The sequence below is a fragment of the Pleurodeles waltl genome, chromosome 12 (genome assembly GCF_031143425.1).
Source record: "Pleurodeles waltl isolate 20211129_DDA chromosome 12, aPleWal1.hap1.20221129, whole genome shotgun sequence".
NCBI classification, from domain to species: domain Eukaryota; kingdom Metazoa; phylum Chordata; class Amphibia; order Caudata; family Salamandridae; genus Pleurodeles; species Pleurodeles waltl.
The window spans coordinates 601092953-601109646 of record NC_090451.1 but is presented as its reverse complement, the minus strand read 5'-3'; the positions used below and the strand labels follow the sequence as shown (position 1 = coordinate 601109646).

Here is a 16694-nt window from a genome sequence, read left to right as displayed (position 1 = left end):
CGTGCTTTAACATGCCTGGAAGCATGGGAAGGGACTGGTAGGTAGTGTGTGTGGAGGATAACGTATTGAAGAGAAAATCATCCTCAAAGGGCTCGGAGTGCATGGAGACACTGTGGTATGATGCCGCCCTAACCAGAACCTGAGTGTATCCTGTGCTGTCTTCCGGTGGTGATGGTTTGGAAGGATAGCAGTCTGGGCTGTTATCCGGAATGGGATCTGGATCATAGAGATCCCATGGATCCACACTGTCCTGTTGTGAATCTAAAGAATGTACAGGAGACTGCAGGTGTAGGAGTAGTAGGTGGAGAGACAAGCAGGTGAGGAGAATGAGGAGGAGTCTGAGGAGGTGAAAACTGGAGGTGGAGATCTTTGTTTAGGTCTTGGCACTTTAGCCGGTGGCTGAGCAGTGTCCAATTGTTCTTGAAAGGCCAGCTTCCTCTTATGCTTCAGAGGAGGTGAAATTATGATCTTGCCAGTGTCTTTGTGAATGTGAATTCTGGCATGCCTTTCATCAATGTCCTCCATCTGTGTGTGTTCCTCCGAAAATGTATGGCTTTCTTTAAGTTGTTTCAAAAGTCCATGCTCCTCTGTGTAACTTAGGGCCTCATTACAACCCTGGTGTTTTGTCGATTGCACCGCCAACAGGCTGGCGGTGCAATCTTGGGAATTACGACCGGGGCGCGCCGGTTTTCCACCACGTTGGTCCCGGCGGATTTAATCCTCCAGGGCAGCGCTGCAGAGGGGATTACGAATCCCCCTCTCGCCAGTCTTTTCATGGCGGTTCCCACCTGGCTGAAAGGGGCCTAAGGCTTGGGCAGTGCAGGGGCCCCATGGCACAGCCCCATGAAGCTTTTCACTGTCTGCATAGCAGACAGTGAAAAGCGTGACGGGTGCAATTGCACCCGTCGCACCGCCGTACCACCACCGTCTCCATTTGGAGCCGGCTCCCATGTTGCAGCCGTCATCCCCACTGGGCCGGCGGGCGGAAACTCAGTTTCCGCCCGCCGGCCCAGCGGGGATGTCGAAATGGCCACCGCGGGAGTGCGGCCGCGCGGCGGTTACAACTTGGCGGGCGGCCTTAGTCTTTTTGGCTCCGAAGCCGGTTTTCTCGGGATCAAAAGGCCCAGAGTGGATGTTGGCCCCAGCTCCGAAAGAGATTCGAGGCTTCGACTCAAAGGGTCGGTGTTTGCCTGTTTCGGAGCCAGTGCTTCGGCTTGAGTCCGAAGGCTTCGGTGGCGTGGCCTTTTTCGGTGCCAAAGTTGTTGTTTGGTCAACGAAGGTCTTTTTGCGGGTTGAATTTCGGGCAGTGAAATGTGCGACTGGTGCTACTGCACCCACTGCACATCAGCATTGCCACCGTCTCTATTACGAGCCGGCAGCAATGTTGATGTGACTTTTCAGCTGGGCCAGCGGACGGTAACGCTGTTACTGTCCACTGGCCCAGCAGAAAAGTCAAAATAGGGATCCAGAAATACCGCCAGCACTGGTGGTATTCTGGCGCCAGCTGCCTCGGCGGTCTTCTGAGAAGACTGCTGAGGTTGTAATGAGGGCCTTAGGCATTTTGATGGAAAAGCCCAAATCAAACGCTGGGATGCGGTTGCCTGCAGTTGGTGCAACATCCTCTGCATCAAACCGGTTTTGAGCAACCAACCACCAAAATATGGGAAACACAGGGATCATGACCTCATAAGATGGGCCATGACCACCACCGTCCCCTTTGTGCTCCTCCCATTCAGTTTAACATTGGCACCTTGGGTTTTCACAAACTAGTAGTGGGTGGACTACACCATGAAACATATGTAGCTCCCATGAGACTGCAAGCTTATTAAGTGGAAATACACATCTTGCAAATCGAGTAATAACATCCTGTTTTTTGATCCAGCCACAAAAAACCTAGACTAGTGTCCGCATCCATAACATTTCCTTGCAGTAGTAAAGGTTCTGAAGTAAGGATCTAGAATCTTAGGAAGACTGCTGTCCTTCTTCAGAATCAGGATGTATCAAGTGTTGCATCCCCTACTAATTTGCTCCTCTGGCACAATTCCACCACTCCTTTCTACAGCTAAATCCAACGGAGGTCCCCTGCAGATCTGGGGGAGGGGGGATTTGTAGGCAGGAGAGAACGAAGAGGTGGGGCATATCTAATTTCTACAAACTTAACCACCCACTTATCTGATGTTTCAGCGTTCAAGGCTTGTAAAAAGGAGGCTTCCAATCTGCCCACAGATTGTACATGCTGCTGTAAGGATAAACAAAAGGGGCATTGCGGGTGGTGCAGGTGAGGACAAGATTGAGGCCTGCTGGGACAGATGACCCTTCCTTAGTCTCTGCTCCTATACTGCCTGAAGAGCTGGTTCTATTGTTCTAGAAGCTGCAAAGGCTGACACAGGCAAAAAAGGAACCATCTTGAAAATCCCAAAAATGTACAAAACATGCATTAATCATTTGCCAGGGAATGAAAGACTAATGTTGGAGCTGTTTTCCTCTCCACCTTGAAATGTTCATGCATGGAATCCACCTTGTCCCCAAAAAGCTTTGCTCTTTCAAAATGGTATGGCCATCAAGGCAGTCATGACGTATTCGGAGTAGCTTGTCAACCGGAGCCACAAATGCCTTCTCAGAGTCATAGAAGGGCCTCCATAGCTCTGGCAACGTAATCTGCTGTATCAAGCCCTGCTCTGAAGAGCTGTCTTGAAGCATTTTGTCAATTCGGAACCACCTCAGCCAAGTTGTCCTGAAGATAGTCAGGTAAGTTGGAGACCACCATTTGTGCCATGTCCAATAAAGCATGTTGGTATCTTCCCAGCAAACAGGCTGTATTCAGAGAGAGCAAGGCCAGGCTGCGGCTGAAAGACCGGTTTACCCAGCGCCTCCAATTTCTTTTGCTCTTTGCTCAGGGGTGCAACCAGAAAAGGGTTCAAATTCTGCTTACTGTAAAAGGAGACTTGCACAATGCCGCCTTACATACAAAGTGATCCTTGACTTGGTTGAAATAACAAATTGGTACTAAATTGCGCCCTTTGCTCAAAAGAGGGGTCGCCACCGATCACATTATGCAAATCATGCCTACTTTTGAATTTTCTGCAAAGAATCCCTTTACTCTACTACCCTCCGAGAAGGAATGTACTGCTAATGTGGACTTTTGGGGAGACACGTAGATAAAGTAGCTATTGCTGCTGTTGATTAATCCTCCTTATTGATGCCTTCCTTCCACATTCATCACAAATTTATGACAGTACAAGCACAGAGCTAGAAGAAATAACTGAACATAGTTGATTGAGGCAGAATGAATAAAACTGACAGTTTGATAGATAGATGTGACCAAGGGAAGAAACCATAATCTCTACAAAAGCATCAATACATTAACCTCATTTAACATCGTCCTCCAGAGAACTCTCAATTCATATATATTTAATTACTTTCCCATGGAGGAAACATTCTTCTGCTTCATACACGCTCAAAAATTTACCATGATTTAGAAATTCTTTAACTTACTGGAGCATTTTCTGAATTTAGCTCTTCTTCTTTTGTGAAGAGACTGAAGCAGTCTAAGAGTGTGACTTTTCCACTAGTAAAACCTTTCTGTAAGAGAAAATGAGATCAGGTTTCAGAAGGTACCAGAACTTGGAATATTGGTATTACTTGATATTACTAAAGCCAAGCAAATATACTGTGAGAAAAAGTCCAAATGTTTTGTTATTTAACTTCACAATAGTGTCTATGCTTATTGAGGGCGTGGATCCTGAAAACTGAGCTGGGCACATTGTTATACCTTAATGTAGTGTCAAAATATTGAGGACTAAAATATTCACAAGGAAGCACAAACACACACACACCCCCACCCCCACCCCCACACACACACACACACACCCCTCCCCCATCATCAAGGTACACAGATGTCGGGTTACGAATAGTCAATTTATACTTCTCTATATGCACTGATCTTTCAATATTTGAATCCTCTGTATTTTGGCTATGATATTAAGGTATCACGATATTCCATAGCACAACATTGAGTACTTAAAATGACTTCTGCCATTTTCAGCGCTCCTCTCAGTTGCTCTGCAAAAGAAACGTATAGAAAAGTGACCTGCAGTAAGAAACACAATGTGTGGAAGATATTCAACACTAAACTAACCATCCTGAGTCTCAAAACAGCTCAAACATGCAAAAAAATGCAAAACAGCTTAACAAACAAGCAATGGCAAAGCCAAGGGGTCTTGCCTTCAAGGTCTATTACTTTGCCAATGTTTTTAGCCAAGCTGTACACCATTAAAAAAAAAAAAGAGAAGGTGCTATGTGGCTGTTGCATCATATTGTAAGAGCATGCATGCACATGACTACAAAAGGCAGGTTTGTTTTTATTCACCAATTCTAGAGGACTTGGTAAATATTTGTTTTTAAAAATAAGCACAAAAGTGCTTCTAAAAAACACTTAAATGGATAATTGGGTTACCGGTTGAGAAGGGGGTGAAGAAACACTGCGGATGGGGGAGGTAAAGCAAATGTGAATGCAGGCGAAAGACTAACCTATAGTGCTAGGGGTAGAAGGTCACCGACAAGACAGAGCAATACTAGTAAGGATGGAGGGGAAAAGAAGCACATGAGCTACAGAGAGCAATGAAGGGGTGGGGTTCGAGAAAGGCACACAAGGGAGACAGTAAGAAAACACATGTTCTTTTGTGGAGTGCTTAAATAAAAAGGAAAAAGCAGTTCCCTAAAAGCGAGTAGAGGAAGCGCAGGAACCGGCCAAGCAAAGAGATGGTAGAGGGACTTCGTTAAAAGAGAGGGACAAACACAAGATGGACAGGCTGAAATAAGGTCAGCTGTCCAACAGAAAGTAAAAGTGGCACTACAGCCAACCAATGGGAGTAGTGCATGCCCCTGTAGGTTCTTGGTAAGAAATTCAATATGTGGAAGAGATTCAAATAGGGAGCATGCTGTGACCCTGCTTTGCTTGAAGCACTCCAATGCTGAGTCTACCTTATCTGCCGTCAAATAGCATATACATTATTGACACCAAAGCATCACGCTTACACCTTGAATAAATAGTCAATTGTGTCCAGTCTAAAACAGATGACATCCCCACACAAAAAGGGAGATAGAAGCCATTTCGGGATTTCACTCAGCTTCCAAAATGTTAATGTAAACATCAATGAGAACGAAACCACTCATATAATTAACCAAGATTGCCCCTGCGTTGTAAGACCCTCACCAGCTTCTTTTCACCAATAGTATGTTCTTTACCTCTGGTGTACTAGTAGCCGATAGCAACATCATTGGGTCTTTTTTGACTCCACCCAGGAGGAAATGCCATCACTGGGTATGGAAACGTGGTGGGTCTCGTTGAACAAGGATGTAGTGAAGGTGAATTAAAATTACCTCTATACCAAGTGATGCTAGTTTATTATGATTGGATAGGGTAAGAACGTTAAAACATCTGTGATATGGAGTGTTGGGAACGAATTACGTGTCCTTCACATCAAAAAGGTCAACATGTTGAAACTTACTTGCTCCCTGATAGGTCATTGGCTTTGTTCAGGACTAATATTACTAATATTCAATAGTCAAAGGAGGAAATTACCTTCTGGAATCTTCTATATTCAAGTATATTCACTTCAAGGACCTGAGAAGCTTGTCTGTAGGTTCTTTAGGCAGGGAAAAATGTAACCCTTATAAAAGTGTAAAGACTTTGGCACATTACTGGAGTCTTTTAGAGAGTAAATCGCTCGTGCTGTAACATCATCATCCTCCCTGTCCTAAATGTCCACATTCAGGATGGGGAGGACGATGTGGTTACAGCACGAGCAAGGTAATCATAATACACTACGATTCCATACACAGTGATGGCATTTCTTCCGGCTTGGAGTAAAAAAAAGACCAGATGATGATGCTATTTGCTACTAGTATATCATAGGAAAAGAACATACCACCGGTGGAAAATAGCTGGTGAGGGTCTTACAATGCATGGGCAATCTTGGTTAATCATCTGAGTACTAAAAAAGATGCCATATTTTGCTGCATCCTGGCAATCTTGGATGGCCTGGGCTAAATTTGCGCAAAACTTTCAGGGACTGTCGACAAAATCTCACTGACCATACTCCACGATGTGTCTGAATAGCTTGCTTAGAATGCAGCTAGCACTGAACTAGAGAAGGGTTAGGATAGCAGAGTAAAACACTGATTTACTGAATGCTTCATATATTTTGGTGCTCTGTCAGAAGTCGTCCTTTGGGATTGAGCATGCTCGTAGAGGCCTGAAAAACCAGGCTGTCTGGTGTGAGATGCTGGGTTAGGACAGCAGCGTCTCCTTGACCAAGCACATGGCATTTGGTCACTTGCCTATTTTACAAGAACAAGGTTTAGCCCACATGACCATCAATGCATTAGTGAGTGCTTCATTAAAAGGAAGGAGCGGCTCAGTAGATGCATGGCTATGTTGCATAACGTCTGTCAGCAGGCTTAAGCCGGATAACCACAGCAAATTAAGCTGATTCCTCTGTTGGGCAGTAGAGGGTGGGGACGGGGGTAAATCAACCCAATGTCAAGGGAGGTAGCCATACCACTGGCCTCCTGCAAACCCAAGTTTTGGGCATCCTCCTCCTCACCTCCATTGTCAACCCCTAGAGTATGCTGGCTTTGATCAGAGTCAAGTTGTGAAAGATATGTGGATGATTTCCCAGTAGGGGAAGCGTTCTATAAGAGTCCTAATGAGGTTGGACCATCTGTAGCGTATAACATGAAAAAAAATGACAAAAAGAAAAAATCCAGCAAAAGGTAGGAGGAGGAAGGCAAAATGATTGGGATGATCTTGCAGATAGGGCCATTTCCAATACTTAGTCATCTTAATGCTTGTTCGGCAATGCCAGGACAGTTGTCCTCACCACATGTACAGTGAACATGTCAGAAGGAGAAAAAGACTCACTCTAGTGTTTGTGCTCACCAGAGGGAAGTAAACACCTTAGGGATCTGTACACAAATACTTACTTTCCAAAGTGTGACTGGCAGTTCGATGAGCCGCGTTTTCTGCAAGGAGAGTGTTCCATCAGATACATTTGGGACCGTACATCTGCACTTGCCTAACCAGCTTGTACAGTGTTCAGAGTCAATTTGGTGTCATCTGTGCGAAACAGGGAATTCAAGTGACTGTGTCCTCCCCTCATCTGCTTCAGATTAAATTAGTTTGCCACACTGAAGAAGGTAGGCCCTTGTGGCACTGCTGTCTCACCGGTTTCTAGGCTCACTTCTCAGCAGGCCTTCTCTTCTCCATCAAGCGTTCTTTGCAGGTGGTAAGGCACTGGAACAACTGATGTGACGCATGATGATTCTGACTTAGTGTGGCACCAGCATTAACGCTTGCATGCATGATTTTCTCTGCCTCCCAGGACATTGTGGTGGCCACGTTAGCAGCTGAGTTCAGGTAAGGGGGGGGCAGGGGGTGAAGGAGGTCCCCTCTAGTAGACTCACCAATTCAACCGTTTGATGGACACATCCACATGGGTAACTGTCATAGCTATAACCCCACAATTTCTCTCCTAAGGCTCGACGCTCCATCTTATATGCTGGATCCAAGTCAGAATTATATAACAAGTGACTGATCTCAGTTTGGTGTACAGCCCCATTGTGAGACAAAGTCTGCCATGCCTCAACCCCCTCTGAATGTCAATTTGCAGCACACTGTCAATGCTACACTGGTTAGCTTTTCTGCCATAGGAAATACTGCAGTAGGGACCTGATATTTTTGAAGAATGAGGCAGGGATTTGAAATGGGTAGCTCTGTTAAATGTAAAGAGCTTTGGCCAGTGTCACCATTTTGATAATTGCCACTCTTCTCATCGTGGATAAAGGGTAGATTATTTCAATGAAGCAAGTCTCTCTTTAAGCCGTCAAACATGGAGGGAACATTCAGTTACCAAGGAGCGGAAGATGTTGCTCTGGAGAGCAATCTATGTGAGGCCCTCCAAAAAAGCTTTACATTTTTGGTACAGTGAAAAGTTATTTATGAAGGGTGATTTTCCTGCTTTACCATGAGGCCTCGAGGGGTGTTCAGGTGGATGTGATGCAGGAGTTCAGGAGTGAAGAATTATATTGCCTGACATCTGGATATGAAATCTGGTCTACATAGAAACCTATGCCAAGATCGGGATACTACTTCTGGGGTGGCCCATCTAGAGAGATTAGAAATACAGTTTTTTTGTGTTCCAGCTTCAAGACTGTCATGGGAATTCATGTAGCTGGTGGACAAACATAGCTATTTCTTGACCAGCTTATGCACAAAGCATCCCCTTTGATAGGTGTCTGGGTACATGGAATGAAAGTCTTAATTCTGTGTCTCAATCTAATTCGGACTTTCCCCATGCATTGAACATTTCAATGCACTGTATCATTTAGAAGTGCTTGTGCTTTCTGCAAGAACCTTTTCAACCATCCACCATAGTGTTTTGCAGTAATAATGGTCATGCTGATGGTTCCAAGCTAGAGACCACTTACAGACTGACTAAGCCTCTACTGAGAAAACCCTTGATGTTGTTCCTTCTTGAGTGATCAGATAGTATATCATCATCTTATTGTTCACTCAGATCAATAACAAATGAACTCGACAGGAGGAAAGATTTTAAAGTTAGGTAAACTGCTTTGCAATTCAACATGCGTAGGCTGTAATATTCTCTTGGGTGTCCAATCCCACTGCAATGTAAAATCGTTCATGAAGGCACCTCACCCCGGTATATAAGAATTTGAATTTATGGCAATGATAGAAGACAATTCTTGAAAGGTAGTCTCTGGTAATACTCAAGTTTTAACTATAGAACCTTATCTTCATCTTCTTACACTCTGCAATGTGATGTCTTCTGACAAATATCATATCAGTTATTGCAACAGAAATTTCTCAAAAAACGGAGTCAGATTCACAAAGTAACTATGGAAAATATGGGTGCAGATATCCCTCTGCCTGCAAATACTTTTCTTGCTTTTTTAATTCACAAAAAGGTACCCAAGCGGAGGTTCTGAGATACTTCTGTTGAGGTCATGTGACTTGCGAAGCCTGATCTGGTGGGTATGTATGTTTGTGTAGTGTGTTGAGTGGTGGATAGTTTTTGTGTTTCCCCCAGGGGTTATTTGTCTTTATCAAAATTCAGAATGCCAAGCAAAATCAGACTAGTGTCTCCGGTCTATGCCTCAAAACATTTGAACAAACTTACCTTATATCTCAGGTGTTCATTCTCTCTACGACACTTCAGTAAATAACCAAAGCCCACATTTTCACATCCCTCCTATGTCTACAGTTTGATGACCCCATGCCTTCAAATGCTCACCAGTCATTCAACAGTGCACCTTTCTGTAAACCTCCCCTGCCTAGTCACAAAGAATATTAGCTCTGTAAATGTGTGCCTTAGGCTCATCCTTAGATGCACTATGTAACCAGGCATGCCTGGTACATATGAGCACGTAAAACACTCTGCTGCAATCCATATCTGAGACAATGATATTTAAATACTTTGAATAAAATAGCATAGTAGATCCATGCATTTACACTCAAAAACATAAATTAGCATAGCCATGCCCCCTCCAACATGTAGTTCAGTGTTTGCCATCCCCTTTACTGCTATAAGGAACAAAGGAACCCTGAAACAAGCACAGCACTCTATGTACTTTGTAATACAAGGGAATCTGATCTACTTTGAACCAAATGCTAAAAAGATTGTAGCTTCTTCTGAAATTCAGAAGGATACAATGTGATTCTACTTATGCACATGAAACAGCTATCCCTTTGACACAGAGTAAATCCACATTTCAGGGCATGCGGAAGCCTAGTTTTAATGAAAGTCGACAAGTGTGCACAATCTTAAATGTGTTCCACAAATAACACCAAATGTAAAGGTCTCTGAAATGGGCAACACACTCAGCAGTTTTCTTACTCTGCCTCACAGAGATATGTACACGTAAGTGAATGGGAAAATACTTTCACCCAACAAACACAGGGCAACATGCATAACTGCACAACACACTCAGAGACCCACACATGCACTCTCAAGTTCGGAACATTTGGAACCTTTCTGAGAATCATTGATACTGCTTGCATGTGCTACACCAGTTTACAATAGGATGAATATCCTGGCCTATAACAAAAGAAAGCTTATGCACAAAAGAATATTTTTTAAAAAAATCAATGGGCACCAGGCAAACTTGTTACTTAACGAAAATCTAGTCTAAACATAATTTGGAGTTGTACAGATGTAGAAGGCAAAAATCATCTTTAAAGCCATTACCTTGGGGATTGGAAGCGAGAGATCACAGAAAACCTCAAAGGTAGGGGAGTGATAGCCACAGGTCTGGCACTTAAGGCAGCTTTTCAGCTGGCCAACAAACAGATCTGTCAAGGAAAACAAGAATTGTCAGTTATATATGCCTACATTCTTTACTAAATGTATGCAGCCTATGCATTTCCACTTCATCCACTAGGGGCCTAGTTACAAGTGGCCCAAGTCAGATGTGATAATTATCCAAGGTGTTCGGAATTTATCAGATGCAATAATTTGCATACTCTGAGTTTTTGGGGAACATGCAGATTATGGGGGTTACAACACCAAAACGTGCATATTACAGTAAATACTACAGTTTTCCCCTTTTAAATTTTGGAAGGTCTGACCTGCCGAAATGGTGAGGTCTTTTTTGCAAGGGCGGGAGTGCTTAAGACTATTACGGAGGATCCCCTGGAACAGAAATGTATGTTTCCAATGTCACTCAGACTTTAAAAATACCAGTTTATAAGCATACCAAAAATACCACCTGCAAGGGAATATGTTTTGAAACGAAAATCTTGGACCTATAAGATTTCCTTTACACCTGAATCCTTACCCACTGTGCTAAGTTTATAAAAACAAAATGTCTAGTATTCAAGTAGAATGTTTTGCAGGACAAACTGGTGCAGCCCAATTACATGTATGATTAAGGTTAGATGACTCATTTGTTTTGTTAAATACATCTGTGGTTAGAGTCAGAAAAATTCCCAAAATATGTGAAGAATCAGATCAGTTGTTAGGTGTCATTTTATGCCTGGTACTAATGATAAATGGCACTCTATCTGTAAAACCTGGCCATGTGTTCTGTGCCTATAAACCATGACTGAAATTCTTCTTGTGCATTTAGGTAGTACAGTGCAGAGGTGGTGATGGTAGTGGTTTTTCTGGATCAATAACTGTTGTCCCAACTTTAAGGAGCAAAGCCATGCATAGCTAATCCCATCACCAGAGTTTATTCATAAACACTCTTTATAAAAACTACAGGTCAATGATTGTGAAGTTTCACAAAATTTCTATTAAACCATACCAAAAGCAACATTTCATAATTGGCTGATATGTCAGAGTTAGCGACAGAAATGACCACAGAGGCTACTTGTTAACAGCACAGTGAATGACCAGCAGACTATCACTTAGGCTGTAAAGATAAGACTGGTACATTAGAAGACTGTGCTTAGTGTCAGCCATAACCAGCCTGCTTGCTTGCTTCTTCTCTCAAACCAAGGTTTTGATGATGACTTTTCATCTTAATAGGCTAAAATGGGCTGATGTCTTAATAAACAGGGCACTTGTTAAGACACCTAGCCAAGCTCACTGGAAGAAAACGAATGGTAATGACATAGCCTTTAAACTACCCTTCTTCTCTATCACTTAGGTCTTCCCTGTGCTCTGTTTTATGTTCCCAAACTGGAGAAGGTTGTCTCAGAGTTTCTCTACTGTTCCCTGCCTAGGGTGGGGATTTAAATCAAAGGGTGATACAAATAGGTTTGAACTTTTGCTTTGAAGCAAGGAGGCAGAATCATGTGGCTGACAACATTCTCTATTTTTGAACAACATTGTTGACTCCAGCCTCTTTAGCCTGCTCTTGCTTTGATCTATAACCTGTCACCTCACTCATTCCTTGTCACTCCAGATGTGCTATCCATATCAAGCATTGATCCCTGCAAAGTTCGGGGTGGAGGTATGATCAGCTATCGATGGAGTGAAAGGCATTGCAGGCCTCACTGAACAGCTGACAACCTATACCTTATAAAGTGTATATTTTTTTTTTGACGGCCCAACTGCCTGGGACATGACAAAAATGCCCTTGAAGCATGCTTAGCGAGTGTCGCTGAAGACGTTTGCTGGATTGATCTCTCCAGGCACACCACTGCAGCAAATAAGATAGTGGTATGACAGGGACAGATGAGTTGATCCACCGGCATGAAAGCAGCAATAAGAAAACATGGGGCGCACAACCAAAGTGACAACTATGCGCAGGCTAGGGTAGTGGAAAGATAGGGAGGCGGTTGGCCTGCAGAGCCTGTGGGAGAAGACAAATGTGATAGGGGAGAAGAATGCTGTGGCTCAGGAGATCCTGACACTGGCAGCCCTAATCACCTGCAGAGTGGGAAGGAGGGTGAGGAGTCAGAGGTACTGCCTTGGCCTCTGACACACCACACCCCGAAAACAAATGTAACAGTGCTCCATTTGCCCAAGGATCAAAAAGGCGAGTACACTGATAGAGGGGAGGACGAAGACAACAGCTGGCGGGCCAAGATTTGAGCACTGATAGGACTGAATGAGCCAGGTGCCTGGTTTATTTGGTGGCAGGCAGCCTCTACCTCCCCTCTTTCTCTTCCACTGCCATCTTTATGTGAACTGCTAGAGGGCTACAGTCAGATGTACAAAATATTTGGGGGAGTGAGGGGGCACTAAACATTGGGATTCAAAATGGCGTGGGAGTGCTGTACTGTGACCCCCATATATTCTAAGGCAGGTCTTGGTGTTCTTTAAAATGCTGCAAGTCTATTATACCATTGGAAGGGGAGACTTTGAGATCAATTAAGGACATACCACCAATGAAAATAAATATCTAGCTGCAGATAAGGGCAAACCTTAATAAACAAAAAACCATGACCAAATCAAGGTACCCCATTTGAAGGAGCCAGGCTAACAATCTACTTCACTGACTAGGAACATTACGGATGAAAGTGATGAGTAGCAAGCTGTACCACAGGACAAGCTATTAAAAATACTCAAGGCACCACAGCCATGAAAAACTACAACTCAGTAGCGGTAGAGAATACCTTGTTTGTTTGCTTTTTTTTCTAAAAAAACAAAACAAAAAAACATTTTATTGATTTTTGTTTTAACCATACCCTTCCCACGGTAGGTACAATGCAAATAATCAGTGCTGTAAAACTGCAGCAAGACATTACAGAATTACTACCAATTCGCCATGACAAAGCATGACAGAGTATACCGACACACTGGTTCAGTCTGACCACATAAGACAGACCCCAGATGGCCCAACCCCCAGCGCTCAGTCCAAGCTGTCTCTGCAGACATCAAGAACCCCTTCCATGGACCTGGGCTGTGGTGGACATGCTTTCAATGAAATACCTCTAAAATCGGCCTATCCCTTCCCAATTTTGTGATGTTTCTGGGAGCATTATCACGCTAGGTATATCGGGCGCTCAAGTCCAATGCAATGATCCATGCAATGATCCATGCCCACAGCCCATTTGGCAACAGATGGGGCTGTCATGGTCTTCCATGCCTGTGCTATGTCCCTTTTAGCAAGTACTAAGCCCAACAACAGCAGTGCACTATGATATATGTTCCCCTCAATACTCTCTGTGACATGTAACATGATTAGCTTAGGGTCGCTGGGGATTTCCCAGCCCAGAATCCATCTAAGGTTCCCAGCACCTGGATCCAGATGGAGGAAAGTGCAGGGCAGTGCCAAAATGTATATATTAGATCTCCGTCAGGGTCGTTGCAGTGTAAGCAGGCACTTTTTTAGATCAATCTCATTTTGAACAACTAAGTTTGGGTGAGATAAGTGCAGTGCAGCAATTTAAACAGCATTAAACAAAACTGGGACACGTTTGTCATCGCCCTGAGGGCTACCACTGTCTCAATCCAGTCCTCATCCTCCAACTGTCGCACATTCTGCTCCCGCACCTCCCTCACCTCTGCCATAGAGTCAGGCATATTGTGAAAAAACATCCGGTATATGTCTGATAACTTATGGTTTTATTAAAATAGGTTTTGATGTTAGTAAGAAGGATTTTGGCTTCAAGTGGGGACTATTTGGGAATATCCTACATGGATTTTATGTGGGGCATGAGGGCATGTAGGAGCTGGAAGTATAGGAAGAACTGGGTGCGCTGGAGGTCCATCAGCGATCTATCGTGCACGACGTCTCAGAGCATAGAAATACCTATGGTGTCCCCAGCAGGAGAAGCTATGAAGTGCAGCGACCTGTAGAAAGCGATTCTGTCTCCAAAATGGGGTCTCTAAAGTGAATCTACCCACCCATCACTGGATTTAATTGCATCCGCCCATATTGTCAGCACTACTCTTGTGGCGCCATATAGCAAGTGTGGGAGGTTGCTGTAGCGCATGATCCACCCCCCAAGTCGCGTATGCAGGACAGCCAAACCCCTCGAACCACCAGTCATTGAGGAAGAGGAGGTGGGCAGCCTGATAATAAAGAAGTATATCTGGGGTAGCTGTGTCACGGTCATAGGTGAGGCGGCAGCACTTCCCAAGGGAAATCCATGGCTGTAGTAAAGAAGGTGCTTCTTACTGGGAAAGGGTAGTTCTGGAGTAGGTAGAGGAGTCTCTGGAGGGAGAACATTTTGAAGATGGCAGAATGACTCAGTAGGGACAGCGGAAGGGCGGTCCAGAATTTCACGTCTTTAGCTAGACCATCCATTTGGGTCTGCAAATTAGACTCATACTCTTGGGCCCTGTGAGGTTATAAAGACCCCAGGTATTTGAAGGCTTGCAAAATCACCTGTAGCCTGGGCACCCAGGGCATGAGCGGTGGGCAGGGAGCAATATAATAGATTGATATTTCAGCCTCGTTCATGCGCAGACCAGAATAAGACCCTAATATCTGAAGGATTTGAAGAGCTCAAGGCCCTGACTCCTTCTTGTCATCTAAGAGCATCAGGACATAGGCCGCATATTGGGATATTCTATCGCTCACCACTGTGGACCACTGAAATCTACAAAATATAACACGCATCCAGGCCGCCAAAGGCTCAATAGCCAGAGCAAACAAAAAGTTCCTCTCTGTGTGTTGAACCACTCGGAAACCATTGCCACCAACTTGTACTCTCTCAGTGAGGTTGGTGTAGAGCGAGCATACATAGCTGATGAAGAGCAGGCCAAAGCCGTATTGACCCAGGAGGGCAAACAAGTAGTTCCAGTCAACCAAGTTGAGTGCCCTCTAAATGTCAGTTATAAGCAGGGCTTGGTGGCCAGGTAGACACCACTTAGCTTTATAACGTTGGAAACCCTGCAGATATTGTGTAGGGTAGTCTGGCGCTGCATAAACCCTGATTCGTCCAGGTGGACATGGTGTGAAATAACTTCCTCAAGCCAAGCATCAAGCATTTTGGCCCTGATTTTAGAGAATACCTTGTTAAGGTATGACAAACGAAAATTAAGAGTTTCACAGAGTTAACAGAGTTGAACATGATGAATGTATACTAAGTGAATGGCAACTAAAAACAAGTGAAGGACCTTACTAAGCATGCCCACTTCTTAGTGTAAAGGGATGAAGACCCAGATGGCTTATACTGACAAAACAACATATGCTTGCTTGGATTATCTGAACACAAAGGGACCGGACATGTTCGGTAACCTGAAGAAATATTTGGAGTAACCTGTTGCAACCCAGGGTTTCTCCAATTTTTACAGTGCAGAAGGAGTGCTCAGGGAGCGCATGCACGGCCTCATCAGGTGCACCCAGGGACTGTGTTTGCAAGCCTTCTGAATTACAGAAACAAAGATGTGATTTCACAGAAAGGAAAGCAAACCAGTCACTTTCCCATTGAGAATACTAAAATCATGAATTCCCGGACTACATGTGCAGCAGCAAAACTCTACATTCCTGGAGATAAAAGAGCATATTGAGACATTTAGAAGATGTTTGATTTATGTGCTTTCCTGCACGCCTTGAGATATTTTTCAATGACAAAACACTATTCTTTCACAACCCCAATAAGGCCTAGAACTGTTCTGGGACACATTTTACCAGTTGACCTTAACCAATCCAATCCTGGAAACAACTTCAAAGAGGAGACAAAGCCAGAGGAGGTCTAAGCCTGGAAGGAGCAGAAGGTCAACACCAACACAACAAGAGAAACTTCAATGGCAATGGTGGGTGAGCAATTTAAAATGGAATGCCTTCTGACACGAAGCAGAACTCGCAGGATCGGAGGAGCACAGACTCTTAAAGGATGATGTCTACCTACCTAAGGGTAATCAAGTATTGCAGATGAGCAGATCTGATAATTTGCTGAATCACTGACCTGAGAAAATGTAGATGGTCACCTGGTTGGCTCTGAACTGCAGTTTCAGATTAATGCACACATACAACAAGTATAAAAGATACAGCTATCACCTTTGCAAGTGAGCAGATTTGATCATATGCTAAATCACTGACCTGAGAAAATAACAGTTACCTGGTTGGCTCTGAACTACATTTTCAAATTAATGCACATGTAGGACAACTATGGTGGACTTGGCTGGCGGAGACACTTGAGTTATACTACCCTTATACCCCTCAAAAGCTACCACCTCACTGACTCAGAAGTAAGGAACTTGTAGAACAAATTTAATATTAGGTCTGGTTATGAACCGGTATTATCAGGTCAAAAGAGTTAATTGCATTAT

The 16694-nt window shown here is 43.9% G+C and overlaps 1 protein-coding gene across 5 annotated transcripts in view; it reads right to left on the bottom strand.

Annotated features, from left to right (window-relative positions):
- USP21 (ubiquitin specific peptidase 21) overlaps nt 1-16694 on the bottom strand; it is a 409008-nt gene that overhangs the window by 101169 nt on the left and 291145 nt on the right. For all 5 annotated transcript variants that reach the window (XM_069217823.1, XM_069217824.1, XM_069217825.1 and 2 more), the window contains 2 exons: nt 10269-10372; nt 3496-3582 (listed from right to left, as the gene is read on the bottom strand). In XM_069217823.1, the coding sequence (XP_069073924.1) occupies nt 3496-3582; nt 10269-10372 (191 nt within the window). The remainder of the gene's footprint in view (nt 1-3495; nt 3583-10268; nt 10373-16694) is intronic.